The sequence below is a fragment of the Necator americanus genome, chromosome II (assembly GCF_031761385.1).
Source record: "Necator americanus strain Aroian chromosome II, whole genome shotgun sequence".
In the NCBI taxonomy this organism is placed as follows: Eukaryota; Metazoa; Nematoda; class Chromadorea; order Rhabditida; family Ancylostomatidae; genus Necator; species Necator americanus.
The window spans coordinates 20,709,406-20,733,779 of record NC_087372.1 but is presented as its reverse complement, the minus strand read 5'-3'; the positions used below and the strand labels follow the sequence as shown (position 1 = coordinate 20,733,779).

General features: G+C 42.1%; 5 protein-coding genes across 8 annotated transcripts; 2 read left to right on the top strand and 3 right to left on the bottom strand.

Annotated features, from left to right (window-relative positions):
- Positions 1-1,367: 1,367 nt before the first annotated feature.
- Positions 1,368-2,020, bottom strand: RB195_018745 (uncharacterized protein; the record flags this gene model as incomplete). Of its 2 annotated transcripts, none has more annotated exons than XM_064186317.1 (2): positions 1,368-1,622; positions 1,682-2,020. In XM_064186317.1, the coding sequence occupies 2 exons, from the start codon at positions 2,018-2,020 to the stop codon at positions 1,368-1,370; spliced, it is 594 nt and encodes a 197-aa protein (XP_064042197.1). The 2 variants fall into 2 exon arrangements, with proteins under 2 accessions (XP_064042197.1, XP_064042198.1); XM_064186316.1 differs by having other exon boundaries at positions 1,368-1,664; positions 1,724-2,020.
- A 120-nt stretch (positions 2,021-2,140) lies between these two features.
- Positions 2,141-12,578, top strand: RB195_018744 (uncharacterized protein; the record flags this gene model as incomplete). 2 transcript variants are annotated; one of them, XM_064186315.1, is made up of 12 exons in its annotated part: positions 2,141-2,296; positions 2,416-2,631; positions 2,687-2,772; positions 2,853-3,019; positions 3,752-3,781; positions 3,889-3,907; positions 9,602-9,633; positions 9,662-9,738; positions 9,793-9,879; positions 9,992-10,048; positions 11,973-12,041; positions 12,534-12,578. In XM_064186315.1, the coding sequence occupies 12 exons, from the start codon at positions 2,141-2,143 to the stop codon at positions 12,576-12,578; spliced, it is 1,041 nt and encodes a 346-aa protein (XP_064042196.1). The 2 variants fall into 2 exon arrangements, with proteins under 2 accessions (XP_064042196.1, XP_064042195.1); XM_064186314.1 differs by lacking the exons at positions 3,752-3,781; positions 3,889-3,907 and adding an exon at positions 4,525-4,680 and having other exon boundaries at positions 2,416-2,568; positions 2,853-2,908; positions 9,602-9,738.
- A 1,119-nt stretch (positions 12,579-13,697) lies between these two features.
- Positions 13,698-14,855, top strand: RB195_018742 (uncharacterized protein; the record flags this gene model as incomplete). Its single annotated transcript, XM_064186312.1, has 3 exons — positions 13,698-14,073; positions 14,232-14,374; positions 14,454-14,855. The coding sequence occupies 3 exons, from the start codon at positions 13,698-13,700 to the stop codon at positions 14,853-14,855; spliced, it is 921 nt and encodes a 306-aa protein (XP_064042193.1).
- RB195_018743 (uncharacterized protein) lies at positions 14,432-14,701 on the bottom strand (the record flags this gene model as incomplete). The annotated part of the gene is made up of 1 exon (XM_064186313.1): positions 14,432-14,701. The coding sequence occupies one exon, from the start codon at positions 14,699-14,701 to the stop codon at positions 14,432-14,434; it is 270 nt and encodes an 89-aa protein (XP_064042194.1).
- Positions 14,856-16,921: 2,066 nt separating the features above from the next.
- Positions 16,922-23,431, bottom strand: RB195_018741 (uncharacterized protein; the record flags this gene model as incomplete). Of its 2 annotated transcripts, XM_064186311.1 has the most annotated exons (5): positions 16,922-16,999; positions 17,164-17,227; positions 17,286-17,343; positions 22,579-22,804; positions 23,327-23,431. In XM_064186311.1, 5 exons carry the CDS (start codon positions 23,429-23,431, stop codon positions 16,922-16,924), a joined length of 531 nt encoding a protein of 176 aa, XP_064042191.1. The 2 variants fall into 2 exon arrangements, with proteins under 2 accessions (XP_064042191.1, XP_064042192.1); XM_064186310.1 differs by lacking the exons at positions 16,922-16,999; positions 17,164-17,227; positions 17,286-17,343 and having other exon boundaries at positions 22,487-22,804.
- Between the last annotated feature and the right edge of the window lie 943 nt (positions 23,432-24,374).

Genomic DNA, 24,374 nt, shown 5'->3' with positions numbered 1-24,374 from the left:
AGCCAGATTTATGCTGTGTCGTTCCTGCCTGATGGCTCCCTAATACGCTGTTGAATTAATGAAGCTCAAATAATGTGACTTTGGGTTTATAAGAACAACTACAAGTACTATACCTGTCCTAATGGTGTGTCTAAGCAAATAGGTGTCCACGCGAACCCTTATTGAACCTGAATACAACGGGATATATCTCATACCTAGTTGTGTTAAAAAAAGGTCTCTCTATAACCCATCATCTGAAATATTAGCAGTGGGTCATGAAGGCGTGCAAGTAGGTCACTACCTGAGACTGTTCGTAAGTTAGTCGAATGCATTCTCTGCTCTTCAAACTACTACTACTTCAATCTATATTATCGATGCTATTTGGAAGTAATTTTTAACACTATTTTGTTTCTCTTTTTATACACAAGTAATATTGTCTTGATTCTAGTGTTGCCATGAATGAATGCCCAGTGTGTGGTGTAAATGAGGGCAAAGAACTCCAAATGCATCACTTTGTCTTCCATGGATATTAGAAGGAACAAATTGTGGAATTCAAGTCTCAGAAAAGGAGTAGAGTTGCCGCTTCTGGAAAGGCAGTTCATAGCTGCATATTCTGTGACACAGTGTTCGACAGCGAGAGTGGACTTAGTCGACATAGAACCAGCAAGCATGCGGACGAACATTCAGCACCAACTATTCTGTGTCCTTTCTGCAGGGAGAATATTAAAGTGAGTCACATTGGTGCCTTCACTTTTTTGTTGAAGTGATTCTACTAGACTCATACGTGTAGAACCACCGTGAGCTCACAGAGTATGCTCATCAACAGCATGCTGAAGAATCAGACGAGTTGTGGTGGAGACCATCCGATTCCAGAATTCAAAAGTTTCCATAAAAAAACTCAAGCATGAGATGTTGGAAGGGCAAGCAAACGTGAGGATGGACATGCTTCTCCAGCTGCTCATTGCGCTTACGACTGAGTTGGAAGAGGAGCGGGAGATCATGGTTGGAATCTTAGGCAAGACATCTTTGTTTGATCGATTGCACTCTATATCATTTATTATGGTGTTCGGAAAGTATCTGCCGAAATATGGCAAAATTTCAAAACAACACGACTTTTTAACAACATTTTATTATTCGACGAAATAATCTCCATCAACGTCGACAATCTTCTGCCAACGTCTCACTAGATCACGGATTCCTTTGGCGTAGAACTCCGGCGACTTGGAGGCGAAGAAACCCCGAAGGTCATTTTCGAGGTGCTCACGACCATCGTAGCGCTTCTCTTCCAGGTGATGCTGATGCGATCGGAAGAGGTGGTAGTCGCTAAGGGCCAGGTCCGGGCTGTACGGTGGGTGCGGTAGAACTTCTTCGCGATGTGAGGGCGCGCGTTATCGTGCAGCAGGCGAACGTTGTCGAGCTTCGGGTGCTCTTTGCGGATCTTGTCGGCCAGTCTTTGCAGTTGAGCGCAGTAGACCTCGGCAGTAACCGTCGTGTTGTCCGGCAGCAGTTCGAAACTGTAGATCCGGCATTTCATCGCCAGCCCACCACGCACGTTTGCGGCTGTGGTTGATGCAGATGATCCATTTTTCATCTCCAGTGACAATGGTGTCCAGCCAGTCGATTATGCGGCTTCTGGAGAGCAGCTGAGTGCAGATGTCCAGGCGTCTTTGGCGGTTGCCATCGCTCTGTGGAAGCCACTGACCGAGCTTTTTACCATTCCGAGAAATCGCAGTCCATTGCTCACGGTGGACACCGAACAGCCAAGACTGGCAGCAAAATACCGCATACCTTCATATGGATGCTGCTCCACCAGATTCTTCAGTTCATCGAACGATTTTGCAGTCGGTCGACCAGAGCGAAGCTCATCTTCGAGTCTCTTGTTTCCGGCTTTGAAGCGCTGGAACCAGGCGCGCACAGACCGCTCAGAATGGGCTTCAGTGCCGAATACTTGACTTAAGTTTCGATGGGCTTCAGTAACGGGGTGGCCAGATTCGAACTCGTAAAGGAGTACGTCTCGAATATGGGTGGAATGTTCCACCATTATAAGATGAAATAGGCAAGGAAGAGGGAGCCAGATATGTTATGTATATACAAGCGGTAGTGTCCTTATATTTAATACGGGAACTTCCAGAACATCTCAAAAAATCTGCGCTACTGCGAAATGTTTGACAGATACTTTCCGAACACCCTAAGAGAAAGAGAGGGCTGGAAGAAGGAAGGTACAGGCTCCACCAACACCATAAGGCGCACGTTGGCTGTCAACAAATACGGTGGGCAGCGGCAACATGTCGCCGCTGTTTGTCCTGGAGCCTGGGAAGTGAGACACAATGGAAATTCGTATCGTGTGGAAGAGCACTATTGCCCATGCGACGAGCATCTAAGATTTCGAGAATAGACTTCAGTGTTCAAGGTTTAGATGCCGGTAATTGTTTCCAGATCTCCACGTCTCTAGGCCGCCGTTCGCAGCAAGAAGCTGTTTCCTCTGTGATCGGTGGAGAAACTGAAGGTGAACAATATGGACCTTACAGCAGCGACGGAGATGAAGAGATGATGGAAGTAGTGGTGAAAGATGATGTGGAAAATCAGGAGGTTGCAAGAAGTTCGACTGATATAGAGGACCGCCACAAAGATATTTTTCAAAGGATGGAAATGGTTATTGTAGTCAATTTTCGTTTTTTTGTGTCATAAACCAATAATATACGTTTAGGAGAGGGCGTCAGCTCGTGAGCGTGCCCTTAAACTGATGAGAGAACCATCGGAAGGCACGCAAATGGAGTTAGAGCAGGCGCTACAGTAAATGGACGAAACAAACAAGAGATTAGGCTTGTTGGCAGCGAATATTGGAAGGAGCGGAAACACTCCTCGCCATCCAGACTTGCCTTCGGTCAGCCGTTCTCAAGCACTGACACCGATAAGGAAACTGCGCAAGGTCTGAAACCACTCATATGCAAAAAGAAATCCTCTGAAATATTTATTCAGCGCTCTCTTCTACGCAAGGATGAGCAGGCTAAGCGGAAACCAACTGTGAACATACCTACGCGTGGGATAAGAGGGACGTTTGCCTTCGGATGCAGCCGAACAATGGCACCAGCCATCAAATTTGTTAGATTCAGTGTCCAACATGCAAAGATTAGATGCATACCGAATGCATCAGCAAAGTTTGTCCTCGTGACGGCACTAAACTGGACGAAGTGATAGATAGCATGTAGAATAACAGAACATGTGTGCAGTTTACTTGTGTATGAAGAAATATAGTTGTAAACATAAATGTAAACACAAATACAATCTGTGGTTATCTATAGTGTATAAACTTGGTACAACAGACATGTGAGCTTCCCCTCCAGAGCATCCAATGGTTCGCATGATCATGTACATGCGACAACAAAGGATGACAGAAGGTACAGCAAACGATGTCTGGTGAAACGTGAAGAAGAAAGGCTAAAAGTGTAGAGAAAGTTGTCGAAGAAAGCGTGAAGAAGAAAATTATTGAAATTATGAGTCCCCACGTAATCGCATGCATTAGAATACAAAATGTACATTTGAGAAGAAATCACATAATACAATTGTGTGCGGGAATGTACACCAACACACTTAGGAGGCAACCTATTAAACACATAAATCAAAGAAATAATGGAAAACAAAACTAACCTGACAGATTCTCAAAGACAGAAAAGACGCGGAGATCAAAATCACGAAATGTTATTTCGGCCAGTCGTAAGCGTTTGCGTGCTCTGGGCGGACTGCACACAAAACATCGTAAACGACACGTAAGGTCGCTGGGCTGCGGTCCGACTTTCGCAAGGTGCGAGTTCAATAATTCTCCGTCGTTGCTTGTGTACGTTCCACACCGCGAAAGCATTTGCGACACGCAAAATAATACCTTCTGGTTTTGATTTCTACGTCTTCTAGGTCTCCCAGTACCCATAAAGTAAGTTTTCTTTCTTGTGATTTTCCTTTGATTTACACATCCACGTGTTTGTCTCATGTATGCTTTTCCTGGATGTTTGCATGCGCGCCATATAGCATACTGTGGCTTTTTCCCCATGTAGTCTGTGTTTGCAACTTAGAAAATGTAGTTGGATGTGGTCACTCATTGGCGCCCTTATTTCTGGACGCTCTATCTTACCTTTTAACCTTTAACTTTAGCTTATATGTCATAGGTCCTATAAGGTTAGTGCTTAAATCTTAGGGCCTGACTGATTTAGTTATTTACCTAAAGGAATAAGGGAGCCACTGGGTATCCCACCTCCAACTACATTTTAACCCATGCGACTACTTCCATTATTATAACTTCAACCTCTTTCTTCTTCCTTTCCTTTTACATCGTTTGCTGTATCTTCTTTCACCTCTTGTGGTTGTGATATGTTATCGCATGCATATATTACACTTGGAGAAAAAACAACACTATAGGGGAATTCGATGCCTGCGGATGAGAAGATATTGCCAGACGGATATTTGTACCAAAGTTCTACGCGGGATCGGTCTACCGTGTTCTTCGAGGAAAATTTTTCTTATGGAAAGGAGAAAAGTATTCCCGAAATTCAGTGAGCGGAGTCCCTAATAGCGAAGATATCCGATTTAATGATAGCAGAACTATCAATAACTGGGATATCTTCGCTACTTTAGCCGGCTTTTGGGAAGATTCCGCAATGGACATCATCGACGAGGAATACGACCGGCTCGTTGAACACGTTCACGAGTGTACGAGGAAGGCTGAAAGTTTTCAAACTAGCAGGAGATGCGTCTCTCCGGAAACTCCTGAGCTAATACGTCAGCTATTGGGGCAGCAAGAGCAACAACCAACCATTAAGTCACGTCCGTGCTCGCAGGGCTTTGCGAAGACCTTAAAGAGAGAAGAGCAGAAGTGTTGGCTGAAGGTGCAAAGGCGAGAAAGCACATTCCCTATGCTTATCGAGACTTCGTCAATCACAACACGAAGATGAGTACTCTCCAGAACCCGAACGGAACAACTATTGAATCGTGAAAGGAAATAGAGGAAATTATTGACGACTTCTCTCTGATCTCTTGGAGCCACGTCCGATTTCCTCGTTATCATCTTAGTGAAGACGGATATGTCATTCCAAGTGCGATATTGTACCATGTAGGTGAGAAGTCTTACTGCACCCGGTCCCTACAGAATAAGATGAGAACATCTGAAGAACCTTCCGCCAATTCTTATCAGCACATTGTCGAAGTTCTTCACTCGTTAACCGTCGTAATGTTCCTAAGCAATGGAAGACCAGCGAGAGCGTGTTGTTGTATGAAAAGGGAGATCCACATGACATCTTCAATTATCGCCCAGTCTGCTTACTATATGTCATCTATAAGCTCTTCACACGAGTAATCCTAAACGGGATAGAAAGAATATTAGATAAAGGACAGCCACGCAAGCAACCAGGGTCTCAAAAAGGATTCTAACGATGAACCACAGTCACACTGTTTCGAAAGTCATCGAGATGTCGCGAGAGTAAAGGATGCTGCTATGTAGCTTCATGGGCTTAAAGAAGGCCTTCTACTTAGTTGAGTAGAAGCGATCATGAAAATTTTCGACAACCAAGGCTTTCGTATTTAGTACCTATAGGTACTTCGAAAGTTGTATTGTAAATTTACGACGGGATTTTCGCCATTGTTCCAGAATATCTTCACCGACGTGAAGAGAGGGTGATAAAATCTCATCTAAAATATTCATGGCCACTCTAATATATATTTATATATATATTTATATGTATATATATAGCATGATGTATATATATACGTATATATATATATATACATATATATACATATATATATATATATATATATATATATATATATATATACATCAGTCCAGAACGTCCGGCTAAAGCCGGACTTCAGACTTTCGGTGTTCGCTTCGCTCCCCTTCACTAATCAATGAAAATTAACAGTAGTGGCATTTTCTGAGAAATTGGACTTGTGTATCTCCAATTGTCTTTCTTCCTTTTTTATATTATAACTAAAAGCGAAAGATTTCATAGTCTTCATTCACAACGCGTCAGTTCTACATTTGGAGAACATTCGAACTTCAGCTTCAAACACTCCACACCAATATATACTAGACAAAGTTTAAAAGTATTACGCGAAATATTTGTTTTCCTCCTGATTTCTCCAATACTTATCACCGAATGATGTTTTAACATAAAATTACGTGAAAGACATCATCCTCCTGATAAAGATAACGTTCCACGTCAGATCACATAAACATCTTGCTACTATTTAAGCAGCCGTTTGCGTGCGTGTTTCCACTTTCTCAGAACGGCATTCCTACCAACTTGAGGCGAACAAAGAAGGAAATAGACACGCGGAGGAGTCGTAAAGGTGAAAAGCTAAGCGCTCATTCGGTTGCGACCCATCTATCTTCTGCGTCTTGCACACTAAGTTGTTGCGCACCAATAATCGGATTCACCGACGCCGTTGGATCCGTCGCACCCCATATTATAGCAGTCTGGCGCCGGCGCACCAGTCTGACGCCGCTGGACCCGTCGCACCCCTTCCATAGGTATCTTGCGCCGGTGGACCCGTCGCACCCCCTTTTTGAATCACACACACACACACACACACACACACACACACACACACACACACACACATACACACACACACACACACACATACACATACACATACACATACACATACACATACACATACACATACACATACACATACACATACACATACACATACACATACACATACACATACACATACACATACACATACACATACACATACACATACACATACACATACACATACACATACACATACACATACACATACACATACACATACACATACACATACACATACACATACACATACACATACACATACACATACACATACACATACACATACACATACACATACACATACACATACACATACACATACACATACACATACACATACACATACACATACACATACACATACACATACACACACACACACACACATACACATACACATACACATACACATACACATACACATACACATACACATACACATACACATACACATACACATACACATACACATACACATACACATACACATACACATACACATACACATACACATACACATACACACACGCACGCACGCACACGCGCACACACACACACGCACACGCGCACACACACGCACACACGCACACGCACACACGACAGAATAAGCCCGTTATTATATATCATGATACATGATCATGAATATCATGATATATATCATAATATATAGTAACGGGCTTATTCTGTCACGTGTGTGTGTCAGTCACGAAATTCAAAAAAGGGGTGCGACGGGTCCACCGGCGTCGAGTTGGTGCCTGGACGCTAGAAAGCTATAAAATGGGGTGTAACGGGTCCACCGGCGCCAGATACCTATAGAATGGGTTGCGACGAGTCCCGCGGCGTCGGGTTGGCGCGCCGGCGCCAGACAGCTATAGTAGGAGGTGCGACGGGTCCCGCGGCGTCGAACTGCTGTGTCGTGGTGTAGAAATATCGCACAGTAATTTCGTGTGCGTGTCGCGAAAGGTACATTGGACGTTGTAAAGGCTTCATAATCGTATCCACTTTTTGCGTTGCTTTTCACCTCTAAGTCTCCTCCGTTCTTCAGAAATGGAAACATGAGTGTCAATTGCTGCTTATATAGTAGCCAACTGTTTTCATGATCTGATGTGGAGCGCTATCTTTATCCATACGATGATGTCATTCACTTCATTTTATGTGAAACATCATTCTGCGATAACCGTTGGGAGAAACAAGAGTAAATCTTGTACTTTGAGTAATGATTCCAATTCGTGTCTATATTACATTGGTATAGAAAGAGTGCTTAAAGGTGAAGCTTGAATGTTCTCCAAATGTAGAACTGACGCGTTTACAAAGAAAATTATGGATCTTTAGCCTAAATTTTACAGAAAATGTTGCTATTATTAATTTATTTCCTTTAACCAGTGATGGCGAGCGGAGGGAACACCACAGAGAGTCTGAAGTCCGGCTTTAGCCGGACGCACAGACTGCTATATAATAAAGGGCTTATTCTGTCACGTGTGTGTGTCAGTCACGAAATTCGAAAAGGGGGGTGCGACGGGTCCAGCGGCGTCGGATTGGTGGCGCGCCGGCGCCAGATACCTATAGAAGGGTCTCGCGGCATCAAAATGGTGCGCAATAACTTCGTGTGCATGTCGCATAACGTAAATGGGATGTTTCATAGCCATGGCCACTGGGCGCGTTGCTTTTCACCTTTATGACTCCTACGCGTATCTATTTCGTTCTCCGTTCGCCTCAAGTTGGTAGCATACCTTCCTCAGAAAGTGGAAACATGCATGCAAACGGCTGCTTAAATAGTAGCGAACAGTTTACATGAGCTGACGTAGAATGTTATCTTTATCAGTTGGATAAATTCTTTCAGTCTTTTGTGCTTAAATATTATTCATTGATAACTCTTGGAGGGAAGCAGGAGGAAAACCCATATTTCGAGTAATGCTTTTAAATTTTCTCTATAATATATTCGTAGGGAGTGTTTGAAGCTGAAGTTTTAATGTTCTCCAAATGTAGAACTGACCCGCTTAGAAAGAAGGCCATGAAATTTTTTGCCTTCAATTGTAATAAAAAGATGAAGAGAGATTGTTAGAGATATACAATTCTAATTTCACAGAAAACGGCACTAATATAAATTTTTGTCGATCAGTGAAGGCGAGCGAAGCAAACACACCAGAAAGTCTAAAGTCCGGCTTTAGCCGGACATTCAGACTGGTATATATATATATATATATATATATATATATATATCATGCTATATAATAACGCCTTTTTTTAAACAGTTATTCACCTCCAGAAATAAGGACAGAGGATAAAATTCTGGCGTTAATCAATCCGCTTGGGATGCGCCCCACGTTCACTTCAATTCAGAATCGTTTCAGGTTCACGAACATGTATCTGGCATATGCAATGACTTGCGGTGGCTAGCCGATGTGTCAAGTCAGTGTTTTTATCCTCCCAGACAAGTCTGGTACCAATTTATCGACCCCGGAGGGATGAAAGGCTTGGTGAGCACTAGGGCGGATTCGAACCTCCGATCGATCGTGCAGGAAGCGGAACCTCTAACCGCTACACCTCCAGAAATAAGAGCGCAAATGAGTGCCCTCCACCTCCTTCTACCCTCCCAACTACACATTACCTCAAATGTTTGACGCAAATGCTAAGAATCTTTGAGTATGCTTGCAGTCAGATCTTAGTGACAGAATCCGTAGTTCTGCAGCGAATTTCTCATGCGGCAACGCTGACGCATGCCATGTGCCGTAAAGTTCGCTATCCCGGTGATCGACACTATTACACTATTTCTACCGGGACTAGAGATTTGTTGATGTACAAATTAATATTCAAATACCATCACGGAAATATATTCAACAAAAGCCATGATGTTGACCTTAGCTGAACGTCGACGTTAACTCATCTGGTATTTTTCTGCTTTTGCTTGAAGGACTGTTCTTGACTTGGTGCATGTTTACCTCATAGTCACGGAATCGTGCTGATCTCTTCAATGCGCAAAGCCCTGAACGACGCGTCATTCCGAATGAATTGAAGACTTGATTTAGATATGGAGATTTTAAATGGTCAAGTTACTTTGGTAACTAACTTTGAAGTTCTTCATCTAGTTAGCGAGGTGAAAAAACAGGAGGAAAAGAAGGCAAAGAATGACAGGAGTAAACATTTATCAACTGTCTTATATGAGGTGTGTGAGTTATTTTTCTGTTAATCCCAGTGTTATTTTTGTCCTATTTTTTAGACCGCAAAATACCTGAAGACTACATCTGCTCAAGAACAAAATGTTGAGGTCGTCGAAAAATTTATACGCGCTATTAGACCTTACAAGGTAAGACCTGCAAAACTGGATGTAACACATCACGTAACTATTAAATATTGTGTGCAGCATTTATAGTGGGTGAACTCTTTTCTTGCGTGACATTCAGTATGGTGCATTTCAGTTAACAGCAGCAGAGACAATGCAGATAATAAATCTTCGTCCCACAACTGCCGCAGAGGTGAGTACTGTTTCCAAATAAACTGCGTCGGCCAGCATTGGAGCGTTAGAAATTGTTGTAGCTTTTGTGGAGTTGGGCTTACAATATGTTCTTGAGCTTTGTGACATCTTCACTTTGTTCATCCACAATTTGTCACATTTCTTTAGAACTAAAATTCACTTATTTCCTATATCTGCTGCCTAATTCCTTCGAAAATACGGCGCATGAGGGAAGGCACCCAATTAACTACTTTGATAAATATGCCACAGTAAACTACAGTCCACACACGTGAACGTACTTTGGCTAAATGCAAATATACGCAAATCTACAGTGCAGCTGAAAAACAGTTCGGAGTGAAAATGATGAGAAATAAGAACAGAGATATGTTTCTCTCTAAACCCTGCACAAATTCCCTTGCACGAACTGTAATGGACAGATCCATTAACAACGACGAGAATGATTTTTTCGAAGAAAAAATTGATGAAACGCGCGCATGGCTTAATTGCTTGGTGCGGTAGTTTGAAGGATTCCAGTGAGTCAAAACGCATTTTTGCAAAACGATGCAATAGTGTTTTCCACGAGATCTATGTTTGGATTTTGTATGTGAACCTGCACTCACATTCAAAATCCAAACTTAAAAGCTCAAAAAGCATCTCGCTCTTTTCACATTTTGTTGCACGTGCTTACTGTCAAAACCAAGGGAAAATCCACAGTCCTGTAGGTATGTTAACAAATATAGCGGTGATGGAATCGATATGATATTAATATCGCATTCATATATTGCTCTAGGCAAAATATAAGGACAGATGTCGCTGAAAACCTGGCATAACGTAGATATCGACAGCACGTTAATTGCTTTTATCAAGTGTGGGTAATTAAGTATTGCTGAACTTTTTGTGTGTTTATGTTCGCTTTGAAAGTAGAATCAAAGAGATTCAACAAATAATGTCTGAGTTCACAACAACTTGTCGTAAACCCCACAAAAGTAACAACGGAGCGCTAAAAATATCAGTATACTTGTAATAACCAACAATACATGTTCGTGTTTCTTCAAGTTTGGTCATTACTTCCAACTAACATCTGCTGAAAGGCAGCACTCATAGAGAAGAAGTCTTTTTTCTTCATTTCTTGTTATTCTTTTGGCGGTACCGAAAAATCCGCATTCCTTGAAATAAACGTCGAATTACTCACTGGTTTACGAGTAATTGGCCCCGCCCATTGCTCTCGGTTCGTCCTTGCAAATGCGGGGTGAGCTTTGCAACTATTGTCGGCTGATAACGAATCGTTGTAGATTTGTCAATAACGGTGGTCCCTGTAGCACTTCATCAACCACGCCCACTTTAATTGTCTATATCTCGCACGGAGAGCCTTGTGTGAGAGAAAGAAAACGAAGTTTATTCCAAATTGAGCTTCTTGGGCTTTTTCTATTCCATAGTTGCATAGTAGTGGATCGTTGGGGAAGATTTATAATTGGAAACAGATTATGATTTTCGTGAATGCTGCCTTTAAAGGCAGTATAGGGGGATATGTTCGAGATTTCGTGAAGATTCTCCACCGTAGATAGGGTGTGTTCAAAGATATCACATTGAAACCGGGCGTACACCATCATATATCCAGAAAGTTGTAAGTAGTCCCCAGAATGACAAGTCAAGGCGAATAAGGTGTACGAAAACATGTTTTACAAAATTTGTTGCGCGCCATTAAAAAAATGAGAATTTCCGCGAACACCGCTCTAAGGGAAGCGTATCATGAAATTGAGGATGTTGGGATCCCTCCAATCATAAATAGTTATAACATATTCCACTTCTTCAGGTCAAAACTGCCTAAAACATCGTACCATTGTGAACATCCCTTTTAACAGACGAAATTAGTTGCGATCCCTCAAACGTTCGTGCTTAAAACGTCTGTACATATTCCAGAAGCGATTAGAACTGTTATGTTGCAGATCCAGTTAATTGTGGAGGAGAGTGAAGAACGGATCAAAACGGAGGAAAAACTCGAGTCGCTTGTTGCAGTACGTGATGTTTCCTCATTTCACCATTGACTCTTAAGTGAGCGGCCAATTTTTTTCAAGCATTTTTAAACTCTTTCTACTTCAAGCAGCGAAAAATTTTGGTTGTTCGCCCAATCACTTTGCTTCACTGTCAAGTTCAATTTATTAATCTGAATTTTATTTTTCTTTGCAGACAGTTTCTGAACTGTCTGCTAATAAAAATAAAATTCAGAACGACAATTGTTCCGCAATAGGAAACCACAGAAGGTATTCAAAAATAGGGCTGGAGCTGTCAACTTCGAACATACTCCTTATATTCATCGCATCCTAGTCTCCACTCATCAACAGAACAAAGTAAAGTGAATGGAACTTAAGAGAAAGTAGTTTTGTGAAATAAGCCTCAGGTGTATGTATGCCATACCAGATCTATGCTTTCTTTCTAAAATTTTAAAAAAATTCTAGATTTCCTTTCTAAAAATTATTTTGCTGTTTTTCTACATAAACTTTTTGCAGACTGTGATTGCTTGCCTGCCTCCACACATCATTACAACATCATGATTGTTTTGTATTCTTTGTGTAAATTGCTATTCCGCTCTTTTTTTTTGTCTTTTTAATAAATCACGCCTATAGCAGGTAAAAGATATATGTTCCTAAGATGAATATCTAAAGGAAGTAGTCATAGGGACATTTAGTTTGTGGCTGTCTTTTGGCGAGGAAAAATCTGCAACATTCCGTTAATTGTGGATGAACAGGGAGTAATTGTTACTTTAAGAGATGAATTTAAGACATCAGTTTACCTGTCGAGGGAACTCTACCCTGTAGGATTGACGAAATGAAAACTCGTAGATTTCATTACTTGTTGCGGTGTAAAAGCATACTTTGTCAAGTACATTCAACGTCAGAGGTATCAGAAGCACCCAATATATCAGCAATCCGCTGATGTACGTAGTGCTTCTCACTACGTCTGAATCTGGGTTTGTAGGTGCTGTTTTGATCGTCTTTATTATTTTTTTTAGAGAGTATGCTAGCCAAACGTTATTTTGCGCTCACTTTAGAGAGCGATTTGTCAGGCTGGAAGTGTCTGTTGGCCTTCTCCTAGCTCCATAGTTTGTTTTACTAGTAGGGCGACTCACTTTTACTAGTGGGGTCGCGTATACAAGTCTGATTGCTACCTACTCGTAGGTACCCTGTTTTAACTAAACGCAAACATTGCAGAAAGGTTCTGTCTTCCAGCACATCGCCAAAACCCACAATTTGAAAGGTCGACCGCCTGAAGCGAGCAAGGAATCGTTGGCAACACTGCGGAATCGCAGAGGACGAAAACTCTGAAAAAAAATAAGTGCTCACGCACCTACGGAAACCGCTGAAGACATCACCAAGGTCACCTTCTACGATGAACTCAATACGTTGATGTCTAAAATACCAAGCCGCAGGTGGTCATTGTCGGAATCGACGCAAATGCGAAGATGGGACTCGAACAACAATCCGATGTACTAGGAAAATGATATTATCTAGCGGAGCGAACGTCGGACGACCAACCGTCTGGTCGACTTGTGCGAATAGACGGGCCTCATCATCGCTTCCACGTTTAAGAGGACTCATCGAACCCTTTTAACGCGTGAAGAGCGGCGCAAGCGGAAGGTGAGGACTCTTAAACTTCAGCTCGACTACATTCTGATGAGGAACATTCCTCAGTCGGATGTCCGGAAGTCCAGAGCTGTTAGGGACATCGCATTCGACTCTGATCACCGTCCAGTTCTTCTCAACCTTAACATACGGTTTCATAAGAGGAACCGAGGAATTCTTTCTCAACCGAAAATCGACATGGCAAGTCTGAAAGACGATAAATGCAGAACAAATTTCCGCCAACATCTATCTATTTATGTTGGAGAATGGACCAGAAAGAAGCTTTGCGATGCGGATTCCTTCACAAAATGCATCCGGGACGCTGCAAGGGAAACACTTCCGGTTCAAATGCTGCGGAGGAAGTTTTCCTCTGCATCTGCGGAGACAAGACGCACATACAATTCTGTATGTGCCGCCCGCAGTACTGGTGATTTCCACTAGGAAAAACGAAAAGAAAAGGAACAAAACCGCGATAACGAATGGACGTCAAGAGCGAAGGAGTTTGAAAAGGAGTGGGAGGACAAGAACCCGCGGAAATTCTATGCTTTACTAAGCAGTATAGCGGCAAGATTAAAAGATGTTCAGTCCTCAACACTGCCAGCAGAGTGGCTGTCGGTGAAGGAACCCTTCCAATTTGGAGGGACCACTTCAAGACCTTGCTGAACCGGCGAGCGCTGTCAGTTGCTCAACTCGAGCACGTTGATAGACCGACAGATGCGGTTAACCAGGTGTTCATTGTCAGGAGAGTGATCAAAATCTGGCAGCGGTATTCGTAGCCAGTGCAATTAACGTTTTTGGACTTTGAAGCCATTTTCGGCTTTCCCCATCGAGCCCGCCTTCTCAACGCGCTCAGCGCTGACGGGGTACCAGGAAAGTTCATTCACTTGCCTGATTACATGGATCAACGAACGACCGCTGCAGTTCGAACACCAGCCGGATAGAAAACCGTTTGAGGTGGTAACGGGAGTAAGACAAGGGACAACGGCAAGACCTTGTTCAACTTCGCTGTCGATGAGATCATGCGAAGAAGAAGTCGAAGAGTGTCCTGCCGACATTGTCTTAGCACAATCAGAATGCTCCTTGACAGATCTCGAGAACGCCGACGATGTTATTATATTCGCAGAAAGCAGTACGAAACTTCAACATATTGTCAACCTTGTATGTAACCTCGAATCTGGCTGCAGCCCATGGACTACGTCTCCGGCCTGATAAATGCAAAAAAATGCGGATTTCTTCGAGATCTCGACAAGGAACAATTGTGGACGAACAACCGATCGAGTTCTGTTACCTGGGCTGTACGCTGAAGAACAACGGCAGCTACGAGAAAGATATTCAGCAAAGATGCGCTAAGGTCATTTCTGCATTTAATCCCTTAAGGAAATGCCTGTGGTCGACCTGCTTCAGAAGCGAGTTTATGTGTCCGCAATTCTCTATATCATGGTGTGCGGATAGGACTTCGGCAGCACCATCTACAGTGAAGGAAAGGCTTGATTGCACGGAAAGGAAGTTGCTTAGATAGTTGCTTGGCTACTTCTGGCTCAAGTTTTTTCCATTTGTTTCCAGTTGTATTCCAAAATGAAGATCTTTACGCGGAAATTGATGTGATAGATGTGGCAGATGGCACGTGGATGATATCAACATTTTGTACCGCTATCAGAAGTGACTATCGAAAATCGTCTTCGCTTCTTTGGTCATGAGGAAACCGTCTGATCATCTTGTTCAAGTTGTCTTGAGGATATTAATTGGAAAAGGCCTTCTGATCGTAAAAGAAAGTTTTGGACGGAGGTGGTGAAGAAAGATATGAGGACACTCGGTATGGATTAGCAGTTCAGGAGAGGTGTAAGGTTTCGCAGGATGTGGAATAGATAGCGACGAATGGATTGATTCTGTGCAAGCTTTCGCAGAAGATCGAGAAGGTTGGGCAGAGCTATATTCAAGGACGGCACTGCTCGGCGAAGATGCGGGCAGTCGCGTCACACGATGACATCCTCCCACCGATTAAGTCAAGTCAAGTAGGGCGTTTTTAAGATGTTAGTTTGCAGGAATTCGATTTCACGCTACGCTTATATGGCTGTGTGTGATTAGTGGTCCTCGTAATCGCAATAGGAACAAAATACTTCTTCGTTGATTCTCTTCTTTCGCAATCAACTTAAGGGAAACTCTACACACTAAAATTTATCAGCGACTTAGCAAGAAAACACGAGACAGAACTAGCGAGAAGGGACTTCGCTGGAAATTGTGGTCCTATTAAATAACACTATTAATGTGCAAAAATTGAGCTAAGTAATGCCACAAAAAACGACAAACTGACAAATAGCTCCGAAGAGTTCTAACGGTCGCTAACACCTGCAGCCTATGTGATAACCAGAAAGAGAAATCCTCAGCATAAGCCTATCAAAAAATTTGGTCATCTCAAATGGAACGGAAACATAGTTATGCAGAAGTTGAGAAGGAGCGGCAGTTTGTACCCAACAGAAGGCTCTAAAGAAAGAAAAAAAAAAACAGTTTAATTGATATCATTCTGTTCCTGAGTATTAATGTTTTTAGCTCTTTGCACTTGTGCATGTGTTATTTAGAGCCTATTCAAAACCTTCAAAGCTCAATAAATTCTGCACAAGATCTATTCATAACAGTGCAGAACACTGTTGTTGGTTTCACCAGTTCTACATTTCCATTGATTGATTCAACAAAACGATGACAAGTCGTTCTCATCCGTACCTCCTGAAGAATTAGCATAAGTAGATTATCTGCGTGAACAAGTGCTCACGTCGATGTTTTTTTTATATGTCTCGACATTTTGTTTGGTTTATTACATTTAATCTAGTACTTCATACCTGCACAGCTCCTCCGACTTTCAGTGGTCAGTTCAAATTGTTGCCGCTGTTGTTGAGAATGTTTGATTTTTGCCTATGAGCTCTGGTTTTTAGCTAGTTCTCTTTGCACATGCAAGTTTCCACTACAGTTACGCATAACAATTTGTTTAATGTGTTAGTTATTGCCGTACGTCTTGAGCGGTTTTTGTTGAAATTTTTGTGTATGAACAAGTGGTAGTGTATACTAGCCGCATTTGCATGGCAAGTGTCGTACAAAACTAACCACTTTTGTTGCGCGTCTGCAGCGTTCTATTGCAGTTATGGCGAAGATGATAGATTCGACTTAAAAGTAAACTACAAATGTGATGATGTCTGTCCGATTCACATCTTAGATATTGAGGGGAAGCAGTAATACTACAAATTTGTGGTGAAGATGCAGCTGTATTCATAAACAAGAATGTTCTAAGGTAGTTGAAGGTGGACAGGGATCCGATGTTGAAGTCGGCGGAGCCTCTTTCGGGAAAATTTCAGACGTAGAGCCTAAATAAAATACTAACATGTAGAACTTGAATCTGAACGCAGTTCTCTTAAAACAAGTTTACGACTCTTAAAACAGCTTAAAACAAGTTTTCAAGTCTTAAAACAGAATGGATAGAAGTCAACGAATTTGAATTTTTGACTTCTATCCATTCTTAAAAATTTACCTTTAGTTGGACCTCCCAAAGTCTGTTTTGAGGCTTTAAAGAGATCCGTTGGGTTAAGTAAAACCTTAAAGAAGACTGTTAGGTTTGAATGTTCCCATTAATGAATGGGATACTTGACTGACGATGCGAGAAGTCTGATCATGGCTGCTGCTAGTTCAGTTGATGAGTTCTGATGATCGCCTGGGACCGCCTAAACCTTTCCCCCATTCGTCCTGGAATCAACACAGCGTACGACGTTCACATTGCGGCAGAGCGATGGAAACTGTAACGCGCCAAGTTGTGATATGCGAATAAGGTAACTCGGACAATCGATATTATCGGTTAACGGAAAGCAAGGAGAAGAAACAGATGCTATTATTCATCTGAAGCAAGTCATCTCAGATGGTTATCATTACCGACAATTATCTCCTATGAGGAACTACACCCAGTCGTTATTTGTAAGAATTTTTTTAGGGTGTAAAGGTTATGATCAAATGCATGCTGCAGGGGAAACCATAAATCCATAGAATTTCACACATCGTATTTTTTTTTGCATATTTTTTAATATCTATTCTATACAAGATTGCAGCGCATGGAGGAAATAAAGACAGACAGGAAACAAAGACGGACAAACAAAGAGAGAGCGGTTTATGTCAGGACTGTTGATAAGCTAAAAAAACTTTCAACCAAAACATGTCAACGTTGCACCTAGCCGAATTTCCGAAGCGAGGTACCCGGATCTTCCAAAATCATCCCTTGGGCTCTTTAAGTGATCTCCGGATCATTCCTGTTGTTGACTATTGATTTCTGCGTATCCTGAATTTTCTTCGCTGTGGAAGTGGATTAGCTCTCGTCGAACCTCCGTTGGACCGTATCTCTCTTCGCATCGTCAGATACATGCGTTTTTGGTACCTGAAGGTATTAGTAATTTCGACGTTCTCCCTGCACGACTCTATCGTCGCCGCTCGTCCGGATTCTAACGGCATACTCTGTTTATAGAACACACGTGAGATCTCCTAACAGTTGTTTATAATCGTATTTTTATGGAATTGAACTTCATGTAATGCTCCCTTCATTTCTACATATTCTACGCATAAAAAATCAATATGATTGTTAAAGGCATCACCCCACGAATCTGAGGTGGTGCAGATTTCAGGTGGAGTATTCGTATACAGGATGGGAGACTACGGAGAGACTGCAGAGGGGGTGATTCCGTCCATTTCTTCCTAATTGCCATAAAGAACGGCCCGGAAGATACGGCTTCATTCGCTTTGGCGCACCATTTTGTACGAGAGGTTCGATTGGAGCGCGCCAGTCTTGTGCGGCGCCGCATCTTCCGGGCCGTTTTTTACGGCAATTAGCAAGAAATGGACGGAATCACCTCCCTCTCCGTAGTCTCCCAACCCGTATACGAATACTCCACCTGAAATCCGTACCACCTCAGATTCGTGGGGTGATGCCTTTAAGGCGTATGAGTATCATCCAATTTCATCTCTAAATCTTCGACAAACGTCTTACAGGCAGCATACCACGAATCTGACGTGCTGAGGGAACCTGCAGGAAAGGCCACCCTTCTGCACTCGTCGCGTCTACGAACAAGCGGTCGAGAATTGAAGAGGTTTTCACGCCAGCGTATTTAAGTAAAAGCAAGGAATAGCCTGGTGAGGGGACCGGAACGTGCACATAGGAGAGCGTTCTAGCGTACTCCGTAGCGATTTATTCTTCGCATCAAGTGAGTCCGTGAAGAATGCCGTGACTGCACGATAGAGCGATGATTCGAAGCCGTTCTAGTGCCAACTGAACTAGATTACATTCAATATTATAACTTCAGCGTTCTTCTTCTTTACGTATCTTTAATATCGTTTACTCTACCTTCTGTCACATTTTGTTGTGGCATTTTTTTACATTGAGTTTCTAAAAATTATATCGTCTAAATGGTAACCGTGACGATTGGCACACATTTGGAGCCATTCTTTTTCTTCATCCCTTTCTATTTCTTCTTCTCCCAACGTTCCTGTGGCAGTTCTTAGTTGCTGCCATTTCAATGTACTTCATGTTTTTTGAAAAGGAAAAGTCGAAAATTAGCTGAAGAACAAACGGCAAATAAGAGAATCGGCAGTTGTCAGAAGCGAAGAATCGCCAAGTGGTAGAAGAAGCAAATTTGCGTGTTCTTAAAATATTGATACTCAAATATTCCATTTTTATTCTATTCTATTTTTGTTCTAAAATCTATGAAATGTCCTTAAATTCTGATTAAATTACAAAATACGAAGAAAAAAGAAAGGAGTCAGGTGCATAGGTCGAATTGGAGAAGAACGATGGAAAAGAAAAGGAAAAATCAATATTTTGTTCTGACAATGGGACTACGCAGTTTCGACACCGGCTGAGTCACATTTTTGCAAAAGAGTTAGACATTTGAAACCACTTCAAAAAGACCAGGAATTTAATTAAACGCAGTGTTCAGCAGTTTAAAAGTAGATTTAATGGAATTTAATGACCAAAAAAGTTTAGATTCTGTGCACATTGTTAGCTCTGGAAGATCGCGAATAACTTCGTCAGAAGAGGATCAAATGAAAAATCTTAGGCAGCAAGAGGTGGAGGTATAATTCAAAAGCAAACACATCGCCGTTTTTTTCAAACGTCCTTATCTTTTCGGAATTTTGATGACAAAAATGAGGAAAATTTCCATTTTTTCCATTTTTGATAGGTAGAGAAAATCCTCAGTTACAGCATACTCGAAGAAAATTTGCTTTGCTCTAAGTTATTCTGAGTTATTAAATTTTATTCAAGATAATAGTTCAAGTAATTCAAGATAATAATTCCAGGCGCGCGAGCAAAAATAGGGATTTTGGCAAGTTTTACCATTTGAGAAAAACGGAATGGCGTCCAAAAAAATCACTCATATATTGGAATAGATGGGCCAAGGAAATCCCTGTGTGCAAAATTTCTCCTCTCCGGTCCGTTTCTTTCTTTCAAAATTCAGATGAGAAGAATCCAAAAAAAAAAAAACGAAATTCCAAATGTTGTCCCGTCAAAATTCCAAAAGGACCAGAACGTGGGAAAAACAGTGATATATTACGATATGAATATTTTTAGGGCAAACCTTCTTCTCTGGAAAACTACCTAAGATTCTTTGTTTGGCTCTCTTGTGAAGAAGTTACTCGCGATCTCCCAGACCTAACAATGTGGACAGAATCTGAGCTTTTTGGTCGTTAAATTCGAATAAATCCACTTTTAAAGTGCTGAACACTGCGTTTAATTGAATTTCTCATCTTTTAAAGGCATCACCCCTGCGGTGGTAGGGGTTTCAGGTAGATTACGCCTATGCAGGGTCGTAGACTGCGGGAGGAGGGTGATTCCGTCCATTCTTTCCTAATTCCGGAAGATGCCGCTTCGGGCGTTCCGAGGCGCTATTTCCTATAACGAGTTCGATTGGAGCGCGCCAGCTGTGTGCACACGCTATCTTCCGGGCCGTTTTTTACGGCAATTAGTAAGAAATGGGCGGAATCACCCTCTTCTCCACAATCTACGACCCCGTATAGTCATAACCCACCTGAAACCGGAACCACCCTAGATTTGTAGGGTGATGCCTTTACGTAATCGTCGTTGGTTGCAAGATAAAGATGGTAAAGACGGTATTTGACTCAGCTGGTTGTCGAACCTGCGTCATCCCATTGTTGCCTTGTCAACACATTGTACATTTTCAAAACAAAATTTTGGAACTTCCATCCTGTTCGACGCCTGAAACTATATATAATATTATGTTACTTATGTAATCATTTAATATCATTTTTTCTGTAATTTTTTATGTTCTATGTAATTGTCTAATACTACGCAATATTTTGTCCTGGTTACTGGTTACTATGCTACCCTCCATTCACTACTGCACACCGCACACTCCCTTACGACCCATTCCCTTGCGACTCCCTCCCTCTACGACCCCCGATGGAATAATCCCATCATACGCTTGACCCTGGTCTTGCGATACCTCAGAGATAGAAAGTAACAGGAGCTCAGAAGCAGCGTATCCAAAGAAGAACTGGACAACCGGCCTACTGATTGTGAATTGCAATGGAAAAAGTGACCTGCTATTATGCTACCACTTTCAAAGGATCCCTACGAAGTTCTTTGGTAGTTGGCAATTCAGTAGCGAACATCTCTTCTACCCGTTTATATTCCGTTTCTTGAGGGATCTCGCAACCCAACAGCCTTCGTAAGGGCGACACTCATTCAACCCAACTTCCCTCTTTAGGACCACAACCTCGTGAATACAAATCATCGTGCGAATAAGAGTTGTTGTATGAGAAAAATTACTTAATTTAATGATAATTAATTTACTTCTGGCAAAAAAGTGATAGTTGGTCGATCAAGATGATTACGCTAACCCAATATCTAGCGGTACGATCGTGACTGATGAAGAAAAGAAGAGGAAAAGAAAATTAACATTGATTTTGAGCCTTTCAAACCAATTAACGCTTCGTTATATCTCTGCGATAAAATCTCAAGATCTGTATGACTTTGATCAAAGTCGAATAAATCAGCTTGCCGTTTACAAAATTTGATTTTGACACACCTGAAAATCTGAAAATTCCCACTTTCTTTCATGAAGGTACCCTGTAGGTAACATCACTTACGTTTGACGTTCTCTCTAAGAGAGTCGCAGAGCTTTCGCTGTCCGAAAACATGTGGACAACATTTTCCTATATGCGTACACATAAAATGAAGCGTTAGAAAGATATGCTGCTTCAAACAAGATTTGAAATTGGCATGAATTTGCGAGAATACATCTCAAACTCAGCAGAAGTAAACAGAGCTATCCCAGAAGAGGACAGAGCGCTGACAGGTAACATAAAACTTCTTGGCGTCAAATATGACACCAAATCAGACGGATATGTGATGAAAGTAACAATTCCACAAAAAGAAAAACTAACCAAACGTGATATTGTAAGCCAGATAAACTCGATTTATGATCCTATGGGCCTCAATTTATGATCCTATGGGCAAGCCCACTGATCATTAAACTGAAATCTCTAATGAGAGAAATTTATGATGCCGGGATCGAATGGAAACAATACTTTCCGCAAGAACTCTGTATTAAATGGAATTATAAAAGTGGGTGACTAGAGACCTAGGGGTTTAATCTCCTTAATTGAACAGACCGAAACGATGGTTCAGTGGAATGTATTTATTATATAAATATAATTAAGCAGAACAGCTGCAAGCGATGTGATCGAATGAAAGAGTGGGCAGAGCGTTGTCTGCCGCACTCTTGGACCGTACAAATCGTTATGCCATGAAAATAGCCATAACAGCAAACGGTACTTTATACTACGCCCCTTATCTATCATCGGGGTCGATGATACTGCTGCGGGCGACAACACGAAATCAATAAATTACGACAACAGTTTCTAGTTCGACAAATCTTTTCCTTCGTACGGCTCGACTGTTGCGGTGTTTGCGGAGTGGCTTGGATGGTGCGTTGACGTTGACTTGATAGTGACTTCTTGATAGTGAATTGCTGATGGTGGCTTGAGAGTTCGGCTTGGTTCAGATGCGTTGATGACGACTGGTGGCTTGCTGATGGTTTGTTGATGACGATGACGGTTGGCGTTGAGCTAGTGCTTACTTCTTTTATGGCCGCTTCGTGGGTGGCTGCGGTCTTCTGGAAGAGCAAGCAGGAAATTAAGGCTAACGCGACAATTTCCACACTTGACTCCACATACGTCCTCATGTGCCGTTTTTAGGCAGAGGAGGCACTGGTTCAGCTTTGTCGCCTGTGCTGGTTTGGAGACTGAATCCGGTAACCGTGGAGATCTTCCGGCGTGGTGATTGTCACGATTCTCGTCCACGGTACATAATACGCAGCTGGACTTAGAATCAGTCCTTTCCAGAAGCGTTTGGCGTTTCCAGAAGCATTTTTCGAGCAGTGTTGTTTTGATAATGTGGAGCATGCATTTCGCTACGAAAATTCGAGCAATAGGCCCTGCTATCTAGGTTAGGGCACCAAGCACTAGTGTAGAGATAGCTGCCACAGCTAGCTTCCAATGGTTTATGAAAGTTTTGAGTAGGGGGCTCACGTCCGACATATTTATGTCCGCGAACCACTGGTGAGTCTAGCTAACTGTGTGAGACTTGTGGTCGAAGATTTAGGAGTTTTGCACATGTATATGGTAGTACAGGTTACCTGTAAGTCCGCAGCACAGATTATCTTTTCTTTTCTCTGCATCAACAGCTCCTTTTCCGTAAATCGCAGGTCCGAGTACGGTGCTAATCGTATATCGATTAGCATAAAACCAGGGTACACCACCCGTTGTCAAGGGGTGAAACCCAAAATTTAGATGAGTTAGAAACCTAAATCGCACAAAATGACGATGGCGAACAAAACAGCAACCATAATGAGAATGAACCGAGCATTTCACAATCAACGTTGCCAAATTCAGTCGACTCGGTACAGAATCAAACAGAACAATTCCGTTATTGATCGATAAAACCTCCTCAGGCATCCTTACCGAAGCTTCACGGAGATGCTGAAGATTTCGGCGAATATTGGGCGATTTTTGAGACACTAGTTCACAAAAGCAAAGAGCTAGATGTCATAGAAAAAATACTGCTACTCAAGGAAAGCTTGAGAGGCAGAGCTCAGGCTGTCATAAAAGGCATAAGGCTGATTCCAGAAAACTACAACTGGATCACAAAAACATTGCAGGAAACATACTGCAGTAAAACCACAAACAGGTCTCAAGTAGTGCAAAAACTGGTTAATATGAGACCGGCTAACAACTCGGCAGATAATTGTCCAGCTGTTTTCGATCGAATACAAGTCTTGGTCAATCAAACGATGTTGACAGGATATGATGTGCGAAATACCTGTGACCCCATGTGGTGCGAAACCATCATAGCAAAGTTCCCAAAGGACACCATAAAACCTATTCTTATATCTGGCCAAGTCCTCGAGGAACAAACGAGGACCTTCTGGCGCAGATAAAGAAAGAAGTTGCCGCAAAAGGTCATATCGAGAACAGATTGGGTCACTCAATAAACAATAATGTGAGTACCTCAAAAGAGAAGTAAATTAGCCAGCGACCTTAAGCCAATGAGTGGTGCTTATTTTGCCACAAGGGTCATCATCCACCAATGTTGTGCAGAACAGTGATTGACCAGTACAATCGACGCAAAGTAATAAAAGATGATAACAGATGCTGGAAATGCTGTTCACCTAACCATACCAGCAG